Source organism: Maylandia zebra, linkage group LG23 (genome assembly GCF_041146795.1).
Source record: "Maylandia zebra isolate NMK-2024a linkage group LG23, Mzebra_GT3a, whole genome shotgun sequence".
Taxonomy (NCBI): domain Eukaryota; kingdom Metazoa; phylum Chordata; class Actinopteri; order Cichliformes; family Cichlidae; genus Maylandia; species Maylandia zebra.
In genome coordinates, this window is record NC_135188.1 from 19,716,365 (window position 1) to 19,738,181 (window position 21,817).

At 39.6% G+C, this 21,817-nt stretch overlaps 1 protein-coding gene across 1 annotated transcript; it reads left to right on the forward strand.

The window, feature by feature from the left end:
- Window positions 1-6,144: 6,144 nt before the first annotated feature.
- Window positions 6,145-10,797, forward strand: LOC143415179 (uncharacterized). Its single transcript, XM_076880693.1, has 4 exons — window positions 6,145-6,542; window positions 7,324-7,428; window positions 9,124-9,221; window positions 10,161-10,797. The coding sequence occupies exons 1-4, from the start codon at window positions 6,179-6,181 to the stop codon at window positions 10,257-10,259; spliced, it is 666 nt and encodes a 221-aa protein (XP_076736808.1). The 5' UTR covers window positions 6,145-6,178; the 3' UTR covers window positions 10,260-10,797.
- Window positions 10,798-21,817: the final 11,020 nt, after the last annotated feature.

The window sequence follows — 21,817 nt, forward strand, 5'->3', positions numbered from 1 at the left end:
AATTTTATCCCAACTCAAGCACTGTATGACTGACCATTACCAGCTAAGCAGAGTCATTGGAATTGTCATTAATTTTAGACTCAGATATCTGACGCCATCCTAAAAAAACAGCATTGCTTAAGACTTCTAAAGAAACTTTCAACAAGACAGCTAAAGTGGAACAGTCTTTTTGGAAAGACATGTATCTGTTACACTATTGTTTTTGTGTAGGGTTGGGGATTTTTTTATGAAACATACTTCAGAATAGACAATATATGGAAGCAAACAAACAGCATTTTCAACTTTTTTTTAAAAAAATTAGAGACGGTTACAATGGTGACATTTGGCATATGTGCCCTGATTCACCCACTCAAAACTCGTCATTAGTTAATAATAACTTTTTAGATTTGTTACCAAGTTATTGTTGTAGTGTTGTGTACAAATTTGAAAGAAACATTACTGTAAATACACAAAAATGTTGATTTGGGAACCTTTCACTTTGCTGGGTCACTGATTTCCCTTTTTACTGACCCTTATTTGAGTTCCTTAAAGTTTCCTAACCCGTCCTTATTTCTGGTGTAAAGTTGTCACAAAAATTATTTTAAACCCAACTTATGAAGAATATCAACACCCAGTTAAAGAGCAGAGTCATCTGTGTATAAACCTGTGTTTACCACATTATACAACAAAATTTATGAGGACAAATAAACCCTCTTAGATATGTAATATAATTAGATATAATTAGTGATGATAATAATAGTGTTAGTGGTAACAGTACTAATGAAAAAGAGAAGAAGTTGTATAACAGCTGTATTATAGCTAGAGTAGGTGTTAGAAGTAGCTGTAAGTGTGTAGTAGTGTGTGTGTGTGTGTGTGTGTGTGTGTGTGTGTGTGTGTGTGTGTGTGTGTGTGTGTGTGTGTGTCTGCACTGTGCAGTAATAGAAGATTATATTTGGCAATAACGAATTTGACACACTAGAAGCAGCATTTGCAGATATTTAGTTAGTGCTAGAAGTCAGTGGGGATCTGCATGAGTGAAGGTCATTTTATTCTTTCTAAGGCATGAACAGGCTTCAGCAGCTTTGCAGAAGTCTTTGTCACCGCAGGGACGTTCACATAAAAAAATGTCTGACAGAGAACCGAGTGTGACTTGACAAGAAAAAAACTCTGAAACCACATCCTCTTTCCCTCTCAGCCCTGAAGGAGGCTACAGGAGAGATGATATGCGAAGACGTCTGTTTTAAACTCGTCAAAGTTGGCACTAACCTCTATTGTTAAGGTGTATTCAGTCATTCTTGACTTAATGCAAGTTTGTCTTGAGTGTAAATCATTCAAAGTGGCCTAAAATTCAATGCTAAAGAGCAATATTCTGTTTGTGTTTGGATGCGTGAGTCGGCGGGTTTTTGATGTTGTCATAGTCATGAGGCAAGAGAACTCATGTTTCCTTTTAAACCCAAAAGTCAGAGACGTCAACTTGAAACTGATTCCTGGCGAATCGTCATCAGGAGTGTTTATTTTGTTGCAACAGCTGTGGCACAGTCACATGGACAGACTGTCACTTGACTCACTTGTTGTCTAACTAAATGCAGACCTACTGTATGTTTGTTCCCCAGTGAATCCTTTTCATACCCTCTAACCTTTAACACCCTCCTTAACTGAGACTAAAATGAAACATCTGATTCTTGTGTTGTGACTTTGTGTCTATAAAAACTTTATTTTAACTAAAACCAAGACTTGAACTGGTCATTGATCAGGTGGGTACATGTGACACATTACCATACAATGTAACCGTACAATTAATCACAATTTGTGCAGAGAACAAACTTTAGCTTTTGTTTTATGCCATATTCGTCTCCGGCTTTGACTCAGTCTAAACATGTATAATGATATAAATCAGATAATACGTAGAGCCAAACTATAAAAATGGACAATTATTCATAAAACTTGCACTTTTCTATTAATTCTCTTCCATGTTTACAATTTTTTTCTCACAAACTTAGAAAACATCACAACTGAAAATATCACAAAGGTTTGAATCACTTCCTCATAAACAGCTGCTGGTTTTCCTGGTGGGGTTGTGGGTCTCTAATAAAAGCCTGACCAAAAACCAAGACGTTAACTCATCTTGTTAAAGCATATATAAATTTAGATCAAAATACCTCATGTGATTGTGAGACACATTACCACACAGTGGGCGATCAAAATATATTTAACACCTAATTTAAAGTGCTCTTTGCTCTTCTTCAAAGATGAGGTGCAAAACATCCAGAGGAGGAGCGGTGTGTCTTCTGAATACTTGTATTTATGCATCTATGTTTTCACCACAGTTGTCAAACCTGTGCAGAGAACAAAAATCAACTTCTGTATCACATGGAGCATCATTATGATAATGACTATGACTCAGAGACCAGTCAGCAACTGTCAAAGTCTGCAGTTTCCAAACCTCAAGGTAGCGACCAGGATCAAGAAACCTTTATTTCAATCCCCAGGATCAGATCACCAACCCCACTTTTTACTATCAGGTACTTTGGCTTTGAGAAATCTTGAGCACCACCAGCCCAGCTCACCTAGTTCTACGTAAAGCAAGGAGATCCAGCAAACAGGTCCAAGCGGTCAGAAGACAACTTCTAAACATAGCAGCAGAGCTGGGAGCAGTGGACAGAAAACATTCAGAGATGTGAGCTTCCAAGAAGAAGGAAAAAACTGGTCTGTAATAACCACATGGCAGAGGCGATCACATTTCTATACATTTCAGCATTCTTTTATTACTCTCAGTTGCTGTCAATTACACACAACCAGCTGCAGTTTTCCAGCTCGCACCTGCACAACAACAACAACAATTACGGCAGGACATAGTTCAGCCCTTTAAAGCAGGTGCAGCATGATTGTTGATGCTGCTCAGGTGAGACCACCTCGCCACAGCCGCGCCACCGTCTTTGCCCCGCAACAAAGTCATTATCTTATTTTTAATTTCATCACTTTTTTCTTGTTACAAGAAACTCAGCAGATTCTTCATCATGATGCTAGCAGCATCATTTTTAAAAGTGTGAATACAAACAGGTCACAATTTGCACAGGTTGCTTTTTTGTGTTTTTTTTACTATATTTTTTCCACATATCTCTCCTTCCACTGAGTCAAAGCATCATCAGCAGAACAGCTCCACACCAGATCATCAGCTCGACATCATATACTGCTCAGCCTTCCTCATTACTGGTCTCATCCTTCTTATTAGTGATGTGTTGGTTGCGAACGAAACGGCTCTTAGAGCCAACTCTTTGAAGTGAACGATGCGATCCAGCTCCTTATTGGGAGGCCATGTTTTTTTTTTCTTTCTCTCACCCTCTCTCTCGCACTTTTTCTTCCGCTTCACTCCGCACGCGAGCCTTGTGCTTTGCGCTGGGAAGAGGGGGGGGGCTCTGTGCCTAGCTCCAGGATGCTAGGCGCAGTGTTGAGCTTTTGTTACCCAATGGCTACACAAGCCAGGAAGTACCAACGACCAGATTTGGTGTGTGGCAGTAACAGGTAAATTAACTTTTTTTTTTTTTAAATTATTTGAATATATATGTGTGCTTGTGTATAAACACACAAACAATACACATATGCTTTCAATTGTGTAATTTAAGTGATCTAGGTAGCTCTGTTCAGTTAACGCTACAAATGTGTTTTGGAGTTTGTACGTGTTTTGTCTCTAGGGACCACCACATATATTTATATATAAACATATATAAATAAAACCACTTTTTTTTACATTAGTAATTCCTTTTGTGCATAATTTTATATTATTGTTAATAATTAATTAATTAAAGCAACAAAACAACCTGAAGAGCCGGTTCGGAGCCGAAAGAGCGGCTCTCTAAAAATCCCATCACTAATGATCAGATATCAGGTGATCAGTAGACTTATTTTCTCACAAACTCCGGTCCATTCAGATATCGTTTTATAGCTACAAGTCTCCCCCTGCTGGATATTGGAAAGAATGCAGGTTTAAGGTTTCATTAAAGTTTTTCTGAATCACTAAAACATTAAACTCCCTTCCCTAAACCAAATTCTCAGTGGCCTAAACTTGTGTTTAAGATTTTGAGAAAAAGAGTGGATGAGTTTTGTAAATTGTACAGTGGGCCTGAGAGGCCAAACGGACTGCAACTTAAGAAAACACCAGCAATTAGAAATTTGCTCAGCCCTGGAGCAGGGTGCCGCCGGTGCATCGAGCCACCTGGGGGGCTCTTCAACTGGTGGGGAAGATTGTCACATCTTGCAGGAGCTTTCCTCTCCTCAGGGGCTCTCTCTGCAGGAGGGGGAGATACAGGAGAGGTGGAGGAAGATCTCAGCCTGGGTGTTTATTGTCTTATGTAGTCTGGAAGAAAAGTGGATGGTGGGGTGGGTGCAGTTTTCTCTGTGGTGGGGTTGGGTGGACTGTCCTGGGCTCTGTGGGGCCGGGAGGCGCTGCTGCGCTGGGCCCCGGTCTGGATGGGCCTGGGCCCCCTTTCCCTTGCTCATTGAGCACTTGAAACACAGTCCAGAGTTTGGCTCTTAACTGGTGTAAATATTTTCTTAAATTCAGACATTCTCAGTTAACACTGGAAGACACTGCAGATGTCATCACTGTTGATGCAGTGATGACATTTGGGGTCCCACAGAGGTCGATGTCGGAGCCGGTAGTTTTGTTGTTGTTGTTTTCTTTCTTCCATCTAAGTCAAATTATTATAAACATGGTTTTTAATTATTATGCAGATAATGAAGAGCTGAATTTAGCTTTGATTCTTGGAAATCACTGTTCCTTAAAAAGACTGAGTGAGTCCACCATGTGTGTGTCCCACAGTTTTTCCAGCTACAAGAGTCCAAAACAAAGGTCACACTTTTCACCTTCCATTCTTAGGTTGAAATATAATTTTAAAAAAAAAGAAAGAAAAAAACTCCTTCTGCTAAAGCACAGCAATCCTGTGGTGAAGAGTATCTTGCAGCTCAGAATATCTCCAAACTGTAAATTTTTTTTAAACATCCAGTCTGGAAGAGACGACACCATCCATCCATTCTCTTCCACTTATCCTTTTCAGGGTCACAGGGGGCTGGAGCCTATCCCAGCTGTTGATAGGCAGGGTACACCAGTCTGTCGCAGAGCTGATACATAGAGACAGACAGTCATCTGCACTCACATTCACACCTACAGGCAATTTAGATTTAATTGATTTAACCCCACTAACTGCACGTCTTTTGACTGGAGGAGGAAGCCGGAGTACCCGGGAACAACACACGCAGATGCAGGGAAAAAATGCTGCCCTGAAAAGACTGCACATGTAGACTGGAGTTAGTCAAATGGTGCAGCCAGATTACTGAGTGGTAAAAAAAAAAAAAAGATATTGCATTACGCCAGTGGTGACCGCTTTGGAGTGGCTCTCTGTGCATTAGAGAATCCAGTATAGCCTTAAATGATCTTGCACCTACATAAAATATATGTGCGTGGAATATTTGTGTCCATATAATCAAGCTCAAGATCATTAAGTTCCAGTTCCCAGAAATCTATCAACTGAGCCTTGTTATAAATCTAAGCTAAAGATGTCAGTTTTTCAAACTTTTGGAGACTTTTGAACTGTAGTAGAAGTTTGTTGTATCTGCACTAATATAGAATAGAGTTGGATTTTTAATATGAGTACTATGAGAGTTCTAGATATTTAAATATTTGTGTTTTTCTGCTATAACAGCTTGAAGACACAAGATGGAGCCACCTGATCAGCTCATCAACATGCTCGACCAATGATGACCATTAGCTCTGCTGTTCAGTGTTTCAGAATTTACATTGATGTAGCTTCTGCTGTTACTTCTGCTAAAACATGTATTACTAGTACTACCTTTAGAGGTTAGGGCAGCAGGATTAATCAGACTCTTTATCTCTTCATAAAACACAGCTACCTCTCTAAGCTGCACCCCACCACACTCCAAATATATATGCGCATTGTAACTGTATAATTAGGCCAGATCACGTTAATACCTGAAATGGTGATTGCACAAAGTAAAGTCAATGCTGCAGACGTTAGGCTGGATGTGAAGGAGGTTCACTTCCTGTGGAGTTTCTTGGTATTTGTGGTTTGTCTGAAGGTGTTGCACACAACATAATCAGTGCCTGAAGTAGGAAGTGTAGAACACTTCTGTGTCAGAGTCCATCAGAGCTGAGCTGCTTTCAGACGACTCCGTCTTGTTGTGGATGCTGAAGCTGATCATGGTTCTCCTGTGGATGATCCTGTTGGTGCTTCTGCTCTGTGCAGAGGCCGAGAACGTGACCGAGGTCAGAGGAGAGCTGGGGACCAATGTCACTCTAACCTGCTCCAATCAGACATCAGACACACACTGGTACATGGAGATCCACAGTCAGTTCAGAGCAGGTATCGGCCGCAGTTTTTCTTCAGCAGACTCTACCTACTACTCTCCTGGTTTTGAAACCAAATTTTCAATCCTGGGAAACAAACTCGTGATTAAAAACTTGACAGCAGAGGACTGCAGGCTTTACTTCTGTGGCATCAAGAGAGGAGGCAGCACTCAGTTTGTGGAAACTTTCCATCTTATTTCAGGTAACTGACTAGTTAACATTTTTGCATTGACTTTTTTAGAGGATGTGGTGTCAGAATGCCCCACTGTCAGTTAAATATGCCAAAAGTATATAGGTCTGGCAGTAAAATTGTGGTTTTCTTCTTTTTACACCTCTGATGTGAGTCTGACAGAGAAATGCAGCACATTTCCTATTTAAGGTGTAAAAAAAGACTAGACTAGTCTGAAGAGCAACATAACAAAATAAAGGTCCAAACAGTCTCAGACTACATGGGTATCAATGAAATCAGCTGAGCTTGAAGTAACTCTATCAGTAACACAGGAGTGGGCTAATGGAACAATGAACATCCACCTTGTTTAAAATTGTATAAAACACAACCTTTATGTAACCCTCAATTTGATTGCTGTGAATTTCTATGAAATAGCTGTCTAATGCCTCAAAATGATACAGTAGGAAACCAACAGTGATGTGGAAACCAGAGGCCAATGAATGTCAGCAAAATACACCCTCTTGTAGCAGCAACAGATACGCTAACCTTTAGTGAAGACAAGTGGGCGGGTTGTGAGCTTTGTCTGATGTCAGTTTTGAGACAAGTGATTTAAGCGACCACCAAAGCATTTTTCTTACAGAGGAGTGGCAAATTCAAAAGTTAAAGTGTGAATCATAAAGGTTAAAAAAAAAGGTTAAAAAGTATTCACAGCTGGGCCAGTTCAAACTTCTTAAACTATCAGCTGAAAAGTCCTCAGACATGTAAAACATGTTTCACACACTTGTTCATAAATCTGTCTCCCTTTTCTTTTCAGATGTAACTCAAAAACCTGTCGCACTCACTGACAGCAACCAGCAGAGTGAGCTTTTCATCCTGAGCTCTCTGAGCCTGAACGCTGCACTCGTTCTTGTGGTGATCTGTGAGTCTGTTACTTTGTCTGAAGCTTTGGTGTCTCTGCTCTTCTGCTAGTACCACCATGTCTCCACAGTGTGCAACCATTAGATCATGTTACAGAACAGCAATCAAACCACCTGCTCATTAATGAAGCTGTTTTTATGTCTGTGTTTGTTATTTTATCATTTGAGTAAAACATGTTTGGATGCAAACATCTTAACTAAAGTTAATAAAATTTTACAGAATAACATCTGTGTTGTACAAATGCAGCTCTCAAGATTACTTCAAGGATTTTAATTTGCTCTTTCGTTAGTTTTTGTTGAGATAAGTCCATTAAAAGGGTCTTAAATTCTGCTTTTGCTGCATGAAGACCAGATGTTCACGTGAAAAGTTTAATGAATGACGTAAACCTTTGTAAAATGATCAGTGTGAACTGAAAGTGCAGCATGTCCAAACACAGACAGCACGGGTGTTGTCCCTCAGCAGGTGCAATTTTTAAGGTCCTCTTAAAGGGGGTGGAGCTAAACTGTCATGGTTTGGCTGTGTGTCACAGAATGAAAACTTAAAGAGGCAGCTTTATTGTTCTATAGCGGGGAAAAAATCAAATGCAAACTACAACATGGAAACTGGAAATTAATAACTAAAAACTGGAAAGCTAGAAAACTAGAGACAAAGATACCAAGAAGCACAGCAGCAGCAGCAGCAGCAGCAGCAGCAGCAGCAGCAGCAGCAGCGGCGGCAGCAGCAGCGGCAGCGGCAGCGGCGGCAGCGGCAGCGGCGGCGGCGGAGGAAGACCAGCACAGTGAGGGCACAATGCAACGCTGGCAAAAAGGAACACAGGGCTTAAATACACAGAGTGATAACGAGGGAATGAGAAACAGGAGGAGAGCACAGCCAGGAGTAATCAAACATGATGAGACCAAAGGAAGAAAATTTAAAAACGTTTACATAAGATGAGGACTACCAAAGTAAAACAGGAAGCATGAGACAATTCACAAAGATGCAGAGTAGACACTAAGACGTGGAAACATGACAGATCTGGAAACAGAAGTAACATGAAGCACAGAGGCAACAAGTAACCAGACGTGGGACACAGAGAATGTGAAGAAACTGAAAATAGAAACCAGAACAACAAAATATAACCTCAAAAGAACTAAAACCATGAATAACAATAATCACCAAATATAAATTAAACACAAAACACTGGGTCACACTCAGGATCAGGACAAAAACTGAACTAAGAAGCTGAACTCAGAAAAATGATTTTTCACCTTCACTAAACATGAAGCAATAAGTTTAAGTAACATATGTCAAATCAAAGGTTTATTTATTCAAATAGTTGAAAAAAGTGCTTTGTAAAAACTTGTATATCAGTTTTACCAGTTTCCATCACATGAAATGTTTTACATTGCACTTGTGTAACACAATTATAAAGAAAATTTACATGTAATTTATTTAGTTAAAGTCAGCAGTTTGTTAGGAAAAACAAAAACATTTTCAGAGTGCGTTATTGTCCAGGATGAGATAAAGAAGGATTAGTTTGAACTGTGAATGATACAAAGCTCTGCTGGAAGGAGTGAGAGGAAGGAACCTTTATGCACTCATTAGGTGTCACATTGTTGGGAGGAGCAGCTGACTGTGCTTCCTGAAATGTGTTGTATGTGATGAGTGCTGATGTGAGTGTGAAGGTGAAGTGACTCCTCTGATGGTCTGTTGGCAGGTCTGAGTTGTGTATCGTTGTCTCTGAAGAGGAGAATCAGCAAGTATCAGGCAAACCTCCCTCCAGCTGGGACCAGTGAGAGGCTGGAGGCTCCACAGGTAACTCAGACTTTTCAACCAGTATCTACACAACTCGACCCAGTTTGGGTCAGTTTGGTACAATTGAGTAGCGAATCCTGTGACATTACTTGTATGCGATAGTAACACAAAAATGCTGTTTAGTTTTTGAAGAATTCGCTCTCATTACTCAGAGGAAAGCACTCCAAGGGATCATTAACACCGCCCAAAAGATCACTGGCTGCCCTCTCCCCACACTGGAAGTTCTACACAACGCCCACTGTTTTTAAAAAGGCCCAAAACATCATAAAAGACACCTCACATCCTGGCCACTCCCTGTTCGAACTGTTGCCCTCAGGCAGACGGTACAGGGCAATCAGAGCAAGGACTAATAGACTCAAACACAGCTGTTATCCAACTGCAATAACACATCTGAATACTACAAAAAAAATGTCCATCACGCCACTCTTGTGTTAATCTATGCACGGTCTGAAGCATGTGTGTGGGAATGTATGTGAATGTTTTACTGTTATATCTTATTAGTATTTTAAGTATTCTATCTATTTTATTTATTGAATTTTATTGTTTTATTTATATTTTGATATTGCTAGGGATGATGCAATGATCGGGGACCATTCTTAATTTCGTTGTTCTCATGACAATGACAATAAAGTTTCTGATGATCTGATCTGATGATGATAAATGATGCCACTAACTAGCCAATCGGCGGCATGGAGTCTATCCCTTGAAACTCAGCAGATTCTAAAACAAGGAACTGGAACCAGCTACTTTTTTTAGTACCTGGTATCAGGTACTACCACCTAATGGAAAATTATGTACCTAAAGACCAAGTTGAGTCAAACAAAGCCGAGTGTTAGTAGTGGGAAAGGCCCTAACGTGTACAGGTGACCCTGCAGCTCATGCCCATTGTTCTCCTTCTGTGCTACTTTGTTTGTACTCAGTGCTGCTGTTGTGTTTCAGAAGAAGGAGATCCAGCCCCCGCCTCGATCTGCTGCTCCTCCATCAGAGGGCATTTACTACAAACTTCACCTGCCTTGCTTCACATTGCCTCAAAGCTGATAGACACACCTGGACAGGTGGATGATACCTGCTGGATTCAGATTTCACAACTTTTTGCCAAACCTTTTTTAAAGTGCTTCAGAACTTCAGATGGATAAACCAGACCCAGAGGCTGCTGTAAAAACCTGTAAATATGTGTACAGTTCACTTTCATTCATCACATTATAGTGAACACAGTGTGAACGTTACAATGTTGGACAAAAAAAGGCCGTGTCTGAAAATCTTGAGATTTAAAAAAAATAAAAACAATATAAATTGTAAAGCTACCAGAGACTGAAAATTAAATTTCAAAAAGTCATAAATAGATCAAGCAGAGTGTGAGAGGTAGTTTTTCTTTTTTTTTCTTTTTTTCAATTCAAGACCATCTGACGTTGGAGTGAATTTAGAAGATCATTGCGTTGTGTTAACAAACACCTGAACGCTCCAGACCTGCAACCTGCCAACAATGCTGCTTTTATAGAGCTGCTCACGCTCACTGATGATCAGTTACTGATGTGCACCTGGGTGCTGCAAATCCTGTTCATTCCTACGGAAACAGTAAGGCTGGGATTAACAGTTGGTTTAGCTTTTGTTAAATAAATAATGAGACAGCGTAATGTGTCATGTTGTGCTTTTGTTACTGTGTGACAATGTGTGTGTGCAAAAACAGAATCCGCTGATTTACATTCAGAGCTTAAACAGAACTGAAACTACAAAAAAGCAACATGTTCATGTGAGAAATTACAAGAAAATAGGTGACATCATCTCTCTCGAAGAGATAGAGGGATTTAATGCTCTGTGAAAGTCTGCAAGGGTAAATTGTAGTGAAGCCTTGAAACTTTTCTTCCAAGGGGTTAAAAAAAAGTTCCTTTCTCAAGGTTTCATGTGCTCATTTCAACTATTTGTTATGGCCTTGTGGCTGTGTTCCAACAGTGTCAGCATGGAGATAATCAAAGAATAGAAATAAAAACATAAAAACACCTTAATATGACTTTGTGTAGTTAATTAATTTCATCAGTTTTTATAAGGATAATAAAAGTCCATCAATGTGGAAAAATCCTGATCAATATGATTTCAGTCAGTGTTTAAATAAACAGGACATGAGACATTAAGTGTTGCACTGCTTTCCAGTGATGGGACAATGATTGTGCTTACAAATATTCAGCTGATGGTGACTTCATTCACATTCTCTAAAAATATTTTGGACTTGGTCAGTTAGATTTTTAGTAATGAGCTCTCTAGCTTTGGAGAAAAAACTTTCACGTGATGTCTCCAACACACACGTAAATTATGTGGGCATACATTGAGTTTTCTATATGCACATAAATCACACCAACACTTGAACCACTTTCTGAACCAGCGAGGCTTCAGTTTCATCAATGACGTCACTTCATAAAAGACTTTCTGGATTTCTTGTTATGAGGCAGCACGGCATTAAAAACAAACCTAATTCTGTGGATAATCACTGCACACACACACAAAGCTCAAACTCTACCATGAAAAAAACAAACAGAGAGACAGAAACACTGACAAAGCACCCGGAGTTTGTTAAGATGAGTACAAGTGGAAACCTGTCGAATAATAATAATGATGTATACTTCACTGATCCCCGTGGGGAAATTACTCTCTCTGCATTTGACCCATTCACTCAGTGAAGCAGTGGGCAGCCACTAAACAGGCGCACCAGGGAGCAGTGTGTAGGGATGGTACCTTGCTCAGGGGTACCTCAGGGGAGCCGTTCAGTGGATTCAAACCCCCAACCTTCCGATCATGGGGCAACCACACTACCTACTGAGCTATCCCTGAATGCTCTGGCCAATCACAGTGTGAGATTCTTTGGAAGTCATGGATGTTGTGTCTTCTTGGATATCTGGCTTCACAGCAAACCGTGTGGTTTCCCCACAGTGGACAGACCCACAGCACCAGCATGAAATGTGGGGCAAAGAGGAGAACACACACACTTGTATGCTGAGTTACTATCAGCAGACAGTTCAAAGCCAGAGTGTTGAGTAATGTGGGACATGCTGGTGCACACGGCAGAGGAATCCTGAACATCTACAGGTTTAGAAACACGTTGTCCTCCAGAAAATGTCAGTTTCAGGGAAGTCTTATTTTTTCTGCAGGTGAAGCAAAACCATACTCGTGTACTACCCTTTAAAGTACATGCAATCCATGTTTGTGCACATTTTCAGTTTGATTCATTCGTTTTTGGTTTAGAAAATTCAGAGGTTGTTACATATTTCTACTGTCACCTGTGTTAGCAATGCTGTAACTGTCAGGTTTACGTTCCTTTGTGTATGTAAATATGACCATATCTACTAAAAAGGACAAAATAGCAGTGTCCTAATAAGACTGCAAGTGTGGTTAGTTTTGTGGGCTGCGACGCATAAAATGCCTGATGGTGTTAACAGTAGCACTTTGCTGTGTTTGTTTAAAAAATAAAACATTGTTAAAGTGCAGGCAGCTGAATTAGTGCAGGTCCAACACTAAGAATGTGTTTGAGACAGATCATCAGATCATGGTGAAAACTCCATGCACTTTCCATGGTCCTGAAATTGTAACCTCAATTCCAACTTTATTCATATATATTTTATTTTTCTGTTAAATATCACAATATTTATATATGAGAGATATTTTGTAATATTTCGGATCCAGTTTTAAAGTTGATTTTGGTTTTGTGACTCGTTCTTTTGGATTTAGGAGATTTCCATATTCTAGTTCTGTATTAGCTGGTCTTTAGTTTTGTATACTGACTTTTTATCATTTGCATTTTTAGCTCTATATATGTTGTTCATGTAGCTGCATGTCCACTCTGTCCTCGTCTCCTCATCTCTGTGTTTTCTCTTATTCTTTCAGTCTCTCGGTCATACCGTGTCTGTCTCTGTCCCTGTTCACATGTTCATCTCTGTGTTTTGCTCCTCGTCTCCCTAGTCTGTCTTGTGTCCATGTCTGGTCCCTCATCCCACTGTCTCTCTAGTTTGTCTCGTTTCCCCTGTCCTTGTGTCAAGCTCATGTGTCTTGGGGTGAGTCTCAGTGTGTGTGTGTAGCTTCCTGTTTTATTTTGGAAATCTCTTGTCCTGTTTGCTTTGACTTCACTTTTGCTTCCTCTGTCCCTTTTGTGACTAATTACGTTCAGCTGTGTCCCCACCTATTGTCCAGCCTCTGGTTAATCTTTTGTCCTCATCTCCCCTGCTTGTTGTCGTGTTGTCCCCATAGGCTGTGTTTCCATGTTTTCATAGCGTCATAGTTTGCTTGTTCATTTGTTTTCCTTTCCTAGCTTCTAGTTTTTGTTTGTTTCTTTATGATTTTTCTGTTTTTGTTTGGAGTGTCGTGTAAGAGCAATAAAAGCTGCTTCCTTTTTTACCCTTTTGTTCCACATACATGTATTACAGGTATAACATTATACATGAAAAAATTATTCAGGTGTTTCACACAGGCAGTTGGAAGGCGACTGAAGAACAGAAAGCAAAGTTACTGAGCATAAAACATGAGAACTATCAAGATATTTTAAATAATAATGACCGCAGTGATCAGACTGAGAGTAGCAGCACAAACCAGCAATTAAACACCATCAGATCAGGTGACAGAGAGATTCACTAACAGTGTTAGAACTGAAACCATCTCCAGGCTGAAGTCAAGGACAGACAGTTTGACCCAGTTTCAGGGTTAAGTTTGCAGTATCAGTACTGACAGTAGGGGCAGTAATGAGGTAGTAATTCTGCTCATAACAAAAGTTATTACCCATCGTTTTACAGTAGAACAATAGAAAACTAGAAAGTACAGTAGAAAATGAAGTAAAAGGAAACAGAGAAGTATAAACTAAATATAGATGACAGCTGTAGTGCAAATGAAGGAGAAACAGTTGTAATAAAAGCAGTACTGCCAGAGGGCGTAGTGCATGTTGCAGTCATGTAGTAGTACACAGGCTACTGCTACATACTGTAGTTGAAGCTTCACCGCTGTTAGAGAGAGAATAAGAAGTATCTGTAGTACAGACTGCAGTATAAAAGTACGCAGTAACTGGTTAGAGACACAAGACGGAGCCACTTTTTCAGCTCAGACATGTTAAAGTAAGGATGCTATTTGGTTATGCTTTTGATTTGTTTCAACAATTTGAATCCTGTTTTTTTATTTCTACTGCAACATTTACTACTAGTACTACATGATCATGAGTCAGTACATTCTCTGCTCCTCTGTACTTTAAAGACATCACTGTCGTCTAAGTTTAACGGTCAACCTTCCTTTAGAGTTACTGTATAAAATTTCTGATGCAGATTTCTGGCTGAAGGTGAACAAGTTTCACTTCCTGTAGAGTTACTTGGTATTAGTGGTTTGTGAGCAACAGCACCTGAAGTAGGAAGTGTAGAGCACTTCTGTGTCAGAGTCCATCAGAGCTGCTTTCAGACGACTCCGTCTTGTTGTGGATGCTGAAGCTGATCATGGTTCTCCTGTGGATGATCCTGTTGGTGCTTCTGCTCTGTGCAGAGGCCGAGAACGTGACCGAGGTCAGAGGAGAGCTGGGGACCAATGTCACTCTAACCTGCTCCAATCAGACAGCAGACCCATACTGGTACATGAAGATCTACAGTCAGTTCAGAGCAGGTATCGGCCGCAGTTTTTCTTCAGCAGACTCTACCTACTGCTCTCCTGATTTTGAAACCAAATTCTCAATCCTGGGAAGCAAACTTGTGATTAAAAACGTGACAGCAGAGGACTGCAGGCTTTACTTCTGTGCCATCAAGAGAGGAGGCAGCATTCAGTTTGTGGAGAGTTTCCACGTCATCTCAGGTAAGTAGAAGGTTTTTTACTTTAATGCTGAAAACTACAGAAACATGGCCCCTCACAGCCATCATACCACCTTAAATAAATGAATGTTAAAAATGTTCTTAGTTATTTTATCTGTGAATCCTGAGTGAGGCCTCAGGGTGCTGCATGTTGTTTTTCCACTCAGTCTTGTTTGTTTGGAGGTCCCAAGTGCACTCTGGGAAAAAAGTTTGCACTAACGTATATGTATGAATGAGTCCAAAGCTAAATCTCACAAGTTCAGCTTAATCAAAGTTCTGTTTTCAGTCAAAGGAAGAAGTCGTTAAATGTTGGTGCAGATCAGGATCATTGTATTAATAACAGCTCACTGTCTGCGGCATAGGATGTGGTCTCAGAGTCCTGCTGTTAGAGGTGTTCACGTCAGGCAGTGACCTCGTGGTTAAAGGCAGCTTCTAGTTTTAGCACACTGGTGGAAACCAAAGACTACACCAAATACCTCCCTGTTCTGAGTGGACACAGTATATGTCCACTGGTTCCACCTCATTGTCGTGTTTCTGGATATGAACACTTATCTGCAACATCTTTTCTTCCACCAGTGACCCGTTGGCAGGGTGTCCCTGTCATGCTCATGCTGTATTTAGTAAAAATAATAGCTTATGAAGTCTTGAGACTCAAACTGAAAACATCATGTAGTTTCTTTAAAAAGTGTCCTCTTTGTGTGTTCCTAGTTAGATTCTGTGCGTCACTTCGTTTTTTTTTATTCGTTCCTTGCCTTTGTTATATTTTTTTAAACAATGATTTATTTATTTTTGAACAATACAAATAGCAACAAATCAGCACAGCCAAATACAAACAAGAAGAAGAGAAAGAAAAAAAACAAATACAGGTATATGAGTTACAAATGTACATCTCTGAGTCAAAATATGTCGAGTGCTCCACATTTAAAGTCAACGGAAAGAAAGAAAAGGAGAAAAAAGGGAATACAGACATTAATTATTATGTTTAAAAACAAAATGTGATCTCCCTTTATGTATTAGCACAGTAAGGTCATGAGGTTGGAGATCAAGCAAAGGCCGCCATATCCTACAGAATGCATCATAATTGCCCTTTATAATGGCACTAAGGCGCTCTATTGGCAACACTCTGAATGTTTCTCTGTACCATTGTGTAACAGTGGGAGGCTGTCTCTGAATCCACTGAAACAGTACACATCGCCTCGCTAAATGTAAAGGTTTACATAACAAAAGCATTTGTACAAAGACAGAGAGGCCAACTATAGATAGACCCAGAACAAACAGCACAGGGTTCAGTGGGATCATCTGGTGAAAGATTGACCGAAGCTCTATAGCAATATCATTAAAGGATGTTGCCAATGGTAATAAGTCCCCAGCCCTTGTTATGTTTACTTTGTAACCCCCCAGCTGTTTTGAGTTTTAAGTGTTGCTTTCTAGTCCTACTCTGCTGTTTCACAGGCAACTTAAATCCTTTATCATGTGAGCATGATTTTTTTTTCTCATTTATTTAAATCAGCTGTAACTAAAACTATTTTCACACTCACGAGGGTCCAAAGCTTTGAAAATAAACAGACTTCAAAAGTCTAAGATGCTTAAACTGAAGGCAGCTTTTTACAGTAACTTTGTACCTTTGTGAAACTGACAGCCGTCCACACTTTGAGGCTTCAAAGAAACCAGTTTGTTAAAAAGTGTTGACGGCTGGGCCAGTTCACAACTTCATTCTCAAACTTTTCTTGAAATGTAGATCACAAACTGCTTCAACTAATCAGCCCCAAAGTCCTTAAACATGTAAGACATGTTTCTTCAAACACTCTTTAACCTATTTCTCAACCTGTGTCCATTTTCTTCTTTCAGATCCAAGAGCTGAACATAAGAGCAAAAACCAGCAGAGTGATCATGCCGTCTCTATCTCTCTGAGCTTGAATGCTGCACTTGTTTTTGTGGTAATCTGTGAGTCTGTCCTTTTTTCACATTGTGGTTTGCTGTTTTATTAATATCAGCACACCTCCGCAGTGTGCAGCATCGTGGTGCATTTAGAGGTGCATAGATGTAACCATCAGATCACGTTTCTGCACTGAGAAAGCACGATATTGCTTTCCACTTTTATGCTGATGACAGATCTATGTCACTCTAAAGAAAAAAGGCACATACCGCACACAGCCATTACTTCAGTGTCTCGATGACATTAAGGCTTGGATGTCTGTTAACTTTTTAAAATTCAATAATAAAATAAAAGACCGAGGTGATGGTTTTTGGTCGCCCCACTGAGACCCCCAGAGTGTATTTAGATTCTTTGGCTCAGTATGTTAAGCCAACTGCTACAAACCTGGGGGTCAAAGTGCACTGTGAGCTGAAGTTTGATAATCAAATTAAGGCAGTGGTAAAATCTGGCTTCTTTCAGCTCAGGCAGCTGGCAAAAATAAAGCCAATTCTTTCACGGCAGCACTTTGAGACAGTGATCCACGCCTTTGTTAGCACTCAGCTGGATTACTGTAATGCACTTTATATTGGGGTCAGCGCATCATATATTAGTCATCTACAGATGGTGCAAAATGCTGCAGCTCGTCTTTTAACTGGCACTCGAAAGTTTTAGCACATTTCCCCTATTTTAGCTTATTTCCCCTATTTTAGCTTCACTTCACTGGCTGCCCATTTCTCTTAGGATTCATTTTAAAATTCTTTTATTTGCTTTTAAAGCTCTCCATGGCCTAGCCCCATCTTATCTCTCTGATGGTGCAGCCTTATACACCCACCCGCTCTCTCAGGTCAGCGGATCAGCTGCTCCTGAATGTACCCAGGACTGGGCGTAAAAGATCGTGCTTTTGCTGTAGCAGCTCCAAAACTGTGGAACGATCTTCCTTTAGAGATGAGACAGGCCACTTCCCCATCTGTTTTTAAGTCACTCCTGAAAACCCACCTCTTTACCCTGGCCTTTGACACCACGTGAGATGTTGGTTTTTATTTTAAGTTTTTAGTTGTTTTTAGTTGATTCTATGCTGTTTTATCTTGTTTTCTTTTTGAATATAGGGCTGTTTAAATTTTTATGTATTATGTGTATTTATTTATTTTTTTTGCTCTTTTCTGTTGTTCTATTGTTTTTTAACTTATTTTCTGTACAGCACTTCGGTCCTGTGCTGGGTATTTAAAAGTGCTCTCTAAAAAAATTGGTTTGGTTTCAGAGTAGTTACAAAACTATTTTGGAGGTAAAGTCAAAAATCTGCAAAACTTTAAGCTAGATTATTTTTCTCATCACTCACAGTCAGTGGTGTCTGCATGCAGGTGTCTACAATATGTTTCATATTAGAACTAAATTAGTAAGAAAAAATGAAATAAATATTTCACAAATGCAGGTCTGAAAATTAGTACACTGAAAAAAGAGAATAATTGATCCAACTGATTAGTTAATGTTCAGTTGGTAACAAGTAATTAAATTAGGTTTATACCTAATTTAATTAAGTTTGACTTAAATTTTTTAAGTCAAACAATCTTACTCAAATCGTTCAGCTTCTTTCAAATAAAGAATTCAAATCTCTCTGACTCAGTTTTAAAAGTCAAACTTTTAAGTTGTTCCAAATCAAAAAACTGAATTATCCAAATGTACATTATCGCCCAGGTTATACTAAAAAATAAAAACTTTACGAAATTACTAACTATACTAAAATAACCCATTTGAATCTAAATCATCTCAAATGTGTGTGCTAAATCACTTTAGTAATAGTAATATCACTTTCTCACCTAGTTGTATGCATGTGCACTAGAAATGGGCCTTATGCTCTATCACACATATATGCGCACGCAGTGAGGCTATTGTTAGTTCATGGAATACGTTAAATAGATAGTGAGACTCCTTTTGCTTATCAGGGATGTATCTTCTTGTATATGTGTCCTTGGGTGACGGCCAAGCAGAAAACAAGGTCATAATTCTCTCTGTGAGGGAAAAGGTTTAAAGGATGGGGCTGAAGGTGTATTGTTAAAATTTCCACAACAGTACTCATAAATACTTAGTTTCTGTCAGAAACCTGCTACAGTGTAGAATCAGGAAGTATTCCTGATATGACAAAAAAAGAAAACATTTTTTTTCATGCTTATGGCATAATGACATACAACTTTTTCTTAAACACAAAGAATGCAAAACCTATTGCATCCCAGGTTGTTATGCAGACTGGATGTTTGGGGTCTATCTTGTTTTACACTGTGAAAAATGTATTTTTGTCACAGCTGCCTTCTGAGTAGCCATTACATTAGCTTGTCTCCCTGTCAGAGATCTAACGTCGAATTAGAGTCAGATTTTGAGTTAAAAGAGCTTTCAAAGAAAGGCGTCTGGAATTCTTAAAGTTGCTTGAAGACGTTTCACCTGAAAACGGGTGTGGGTCCCAATCAGCCAGAGTTTCGGGTGAGCTCATTGTGAAACCTGACTGAAAACGGGATTATAGATGGCAGACACTGTCAAAATAAACCTTCAGTCTTAATCATGGACAGAATGAATGTTAAAACATGTTGAGACTTGAACAACACCCAAACGGCGCAGCTAGCAAGACTAGCAAATGTGTAAGAGCAAATAAGTGATGTTACTACTAGCTAAAACACAGACAGTGAATAAATGTTACAAATATGAAGAAATGTATGACTTATTTGAAGAAAAAGTATTGTTTAATTTCTTAATATTGTTTATTAAATGTTAGCTTATCATGGCTAGCATAATTCACTTGCTTAAACTCATTCTGAATATTCAAGCAGGACATTAAATAAAATAAAACTATGGGGTTTAATCATTCTTACCAAAATAAACAATCGGAACATCAGATGTTCATATTCAAAGTGAAAATTTTAACTGTACAAGTTTCACTTTTGCATGTAGTTCTTGTCTTTTATTTTGAGTGTGAGATATAAGTTCATGTCCTTTTAGAGTTTCACCTTCAAAGCTGTGTTGCAGCTGGTGTTGCTTGTGTGGAAAGAGATCAGTGTTGCTCATACTTGTTTCTGATCAGAGTTTAGTTCAGACCTTCCAGTCACAGTTTAAAAACAACTTCCTCTCTTTGTGTTCTGCCAGCTGTCAAGCTTGCTTTGAACCAACCTCTTATTTTTATAATAGATGTCAACTCATCTTGTAACCCTCTCCTTCCAGCAGCGCTTCTTACTATGTGGATTCAGGCTTCTGTAGTTTATATTCATCCAGCTTATAAAACATTTACAAGTGCAGGTTCATACTGTAACTTTTACACATAAGCTGCAAGTATGTGAGGTAGTTTTATAGTTGTACATTTGTGGAAATAAGTATTTTTAAAGTTGGCCCACAACATTCTTTATGTTACTCACATATTACCAAAGTACGTAGATGTAATCCATGGGGGCTGAAAGCCGACGCTGTACAGACAGTACAGCACAAACGTACTGCTCACTGCCCCAGCAGGCTTCAGCAGTGCTTCTGTTGTCCAGGTGTTGTCCCAGATGTTGGAAGATTTCTCTGCACAGTGGAGAAATGTGTTGTATGTGATGAGTGCTGATGTGAGTGTGAAGGTGAAGTGACTCCTCTGACGGTCTGTTGGCAGGTCTGAGTTGTGTATCACTGTCTCTGAAGAGGAGAATCAGCAAGTATCAGGCAAACCTCCCTCCAGCTGGGACCAGTGAGAGGCTGGAGACTCCACAGGTAACTCAAAGTGTACAGGTGACCCTGCAGCTCATGCTCATTGTTCTCCTTCAGTGCTACTTTGTCCTGTACTCAGTGCTGCTGTTGTGTTTCAGTACGAGGAGATCCAGCTCCCCCGTCGATCTGCTGCTCCTGCTACAGAGTGCATTTACTACAATGTTCAATTTCCTCGCTCCACACTGCGTCGACGCTGACGGACACACCTGGACAGGTGGATGATACTTGCTGCGTTCAGAACTGGTGGACAGTCAGTGTCATCAATGAAGACTTCCTGCTTCTCTATTTGACAACCATTTAAAGAAATACCTGCAAGACTAATTGACCTCAGATATGATATGATGATATGATATGAACCCGAGAATGTGACCTTTGGCCAAACCTGCTTCAAAGTGCTTTCAGATTTAAGGTGGATAAGCCAGAACTCAAAAGCACTGTAAAACCAGTCATCTGTGACGGACCCATGAATACCAAACCACATCTACAGGTTTAATAAGAACATAGACTATGTTTCCATTCAGACAATGTTTGTTTGAGGGAAGGTCAGGTGAAGCAAAACCTCACATTCCCACATTTATATACCAGCAGCAGGACTTCACTAACCTTTAAAGAACATGTAATCCATTGTTTGTGCACATTTTTAGGTTTATTCTTTCATTCATTATTGGTTTAGGAATTCAGACGTTGTCATATATTTCTACTCTCACCAGTGTTTTTATAGCAACACTGCAACTGTTTCTTTACTTTGTTCTTTTAATGTTGTGTTTGCTTTAATCAGAAAATGTGGTTTGATGTACTTCTCTGTAACATTTAGTATAAACACATTAAACATGTGAGAACACCAATGCAGAGAAAACAAACCTGTCTGATGTTCTTTAAAGAAGAGTTTCACAATGTTCTGCTCCTCTGTAGAATGCCAGTTTCTTGTCTTCATATATTGTATGTTTTGCCCCACCCACAGGTGCAGTCACCATGCATGACTGCGTCTGGACTTCTTTTTCTTTGCAAGCTCCTTTGACTACAATGACCTGGATGACTGAGAACCTTCACAGACGTATTTTCCCAGTTTAGTTGTCGCTCCTGTTCCGTCTTTGCTGGAGTTTTGTTCATGTTTACCAGCCTCAATAAAACCGCGATCTTTTGGTTGTAGTCTCCAC

Excerpts from the sequence above, each read along its gene's own strand:
- LOC143415179 (XM_076880693.1), top strand. The coding sequence starts at position 6,179 with ATGCTGAAGCTGATCATGGTTCTCCTGTGGATGATCCTGTTGGTGCTT. Across the intron at positions 7,429-9,123 it reads ACTCGTTCTTGTGGTGATCT|GTCTGAGTTGTGTATCGTTG; the intron begins GTGAGTCTGTTA and ends GTCTGTTGGCAG. Across the intron at positions 9,222-10,160 it reads AGAGGCTGGAGGCTCCACAG|AAGAAGGAGATCCAGCCCCC; the intron begins GTAACTCAGACT and ends GTTGTGTTTCAG.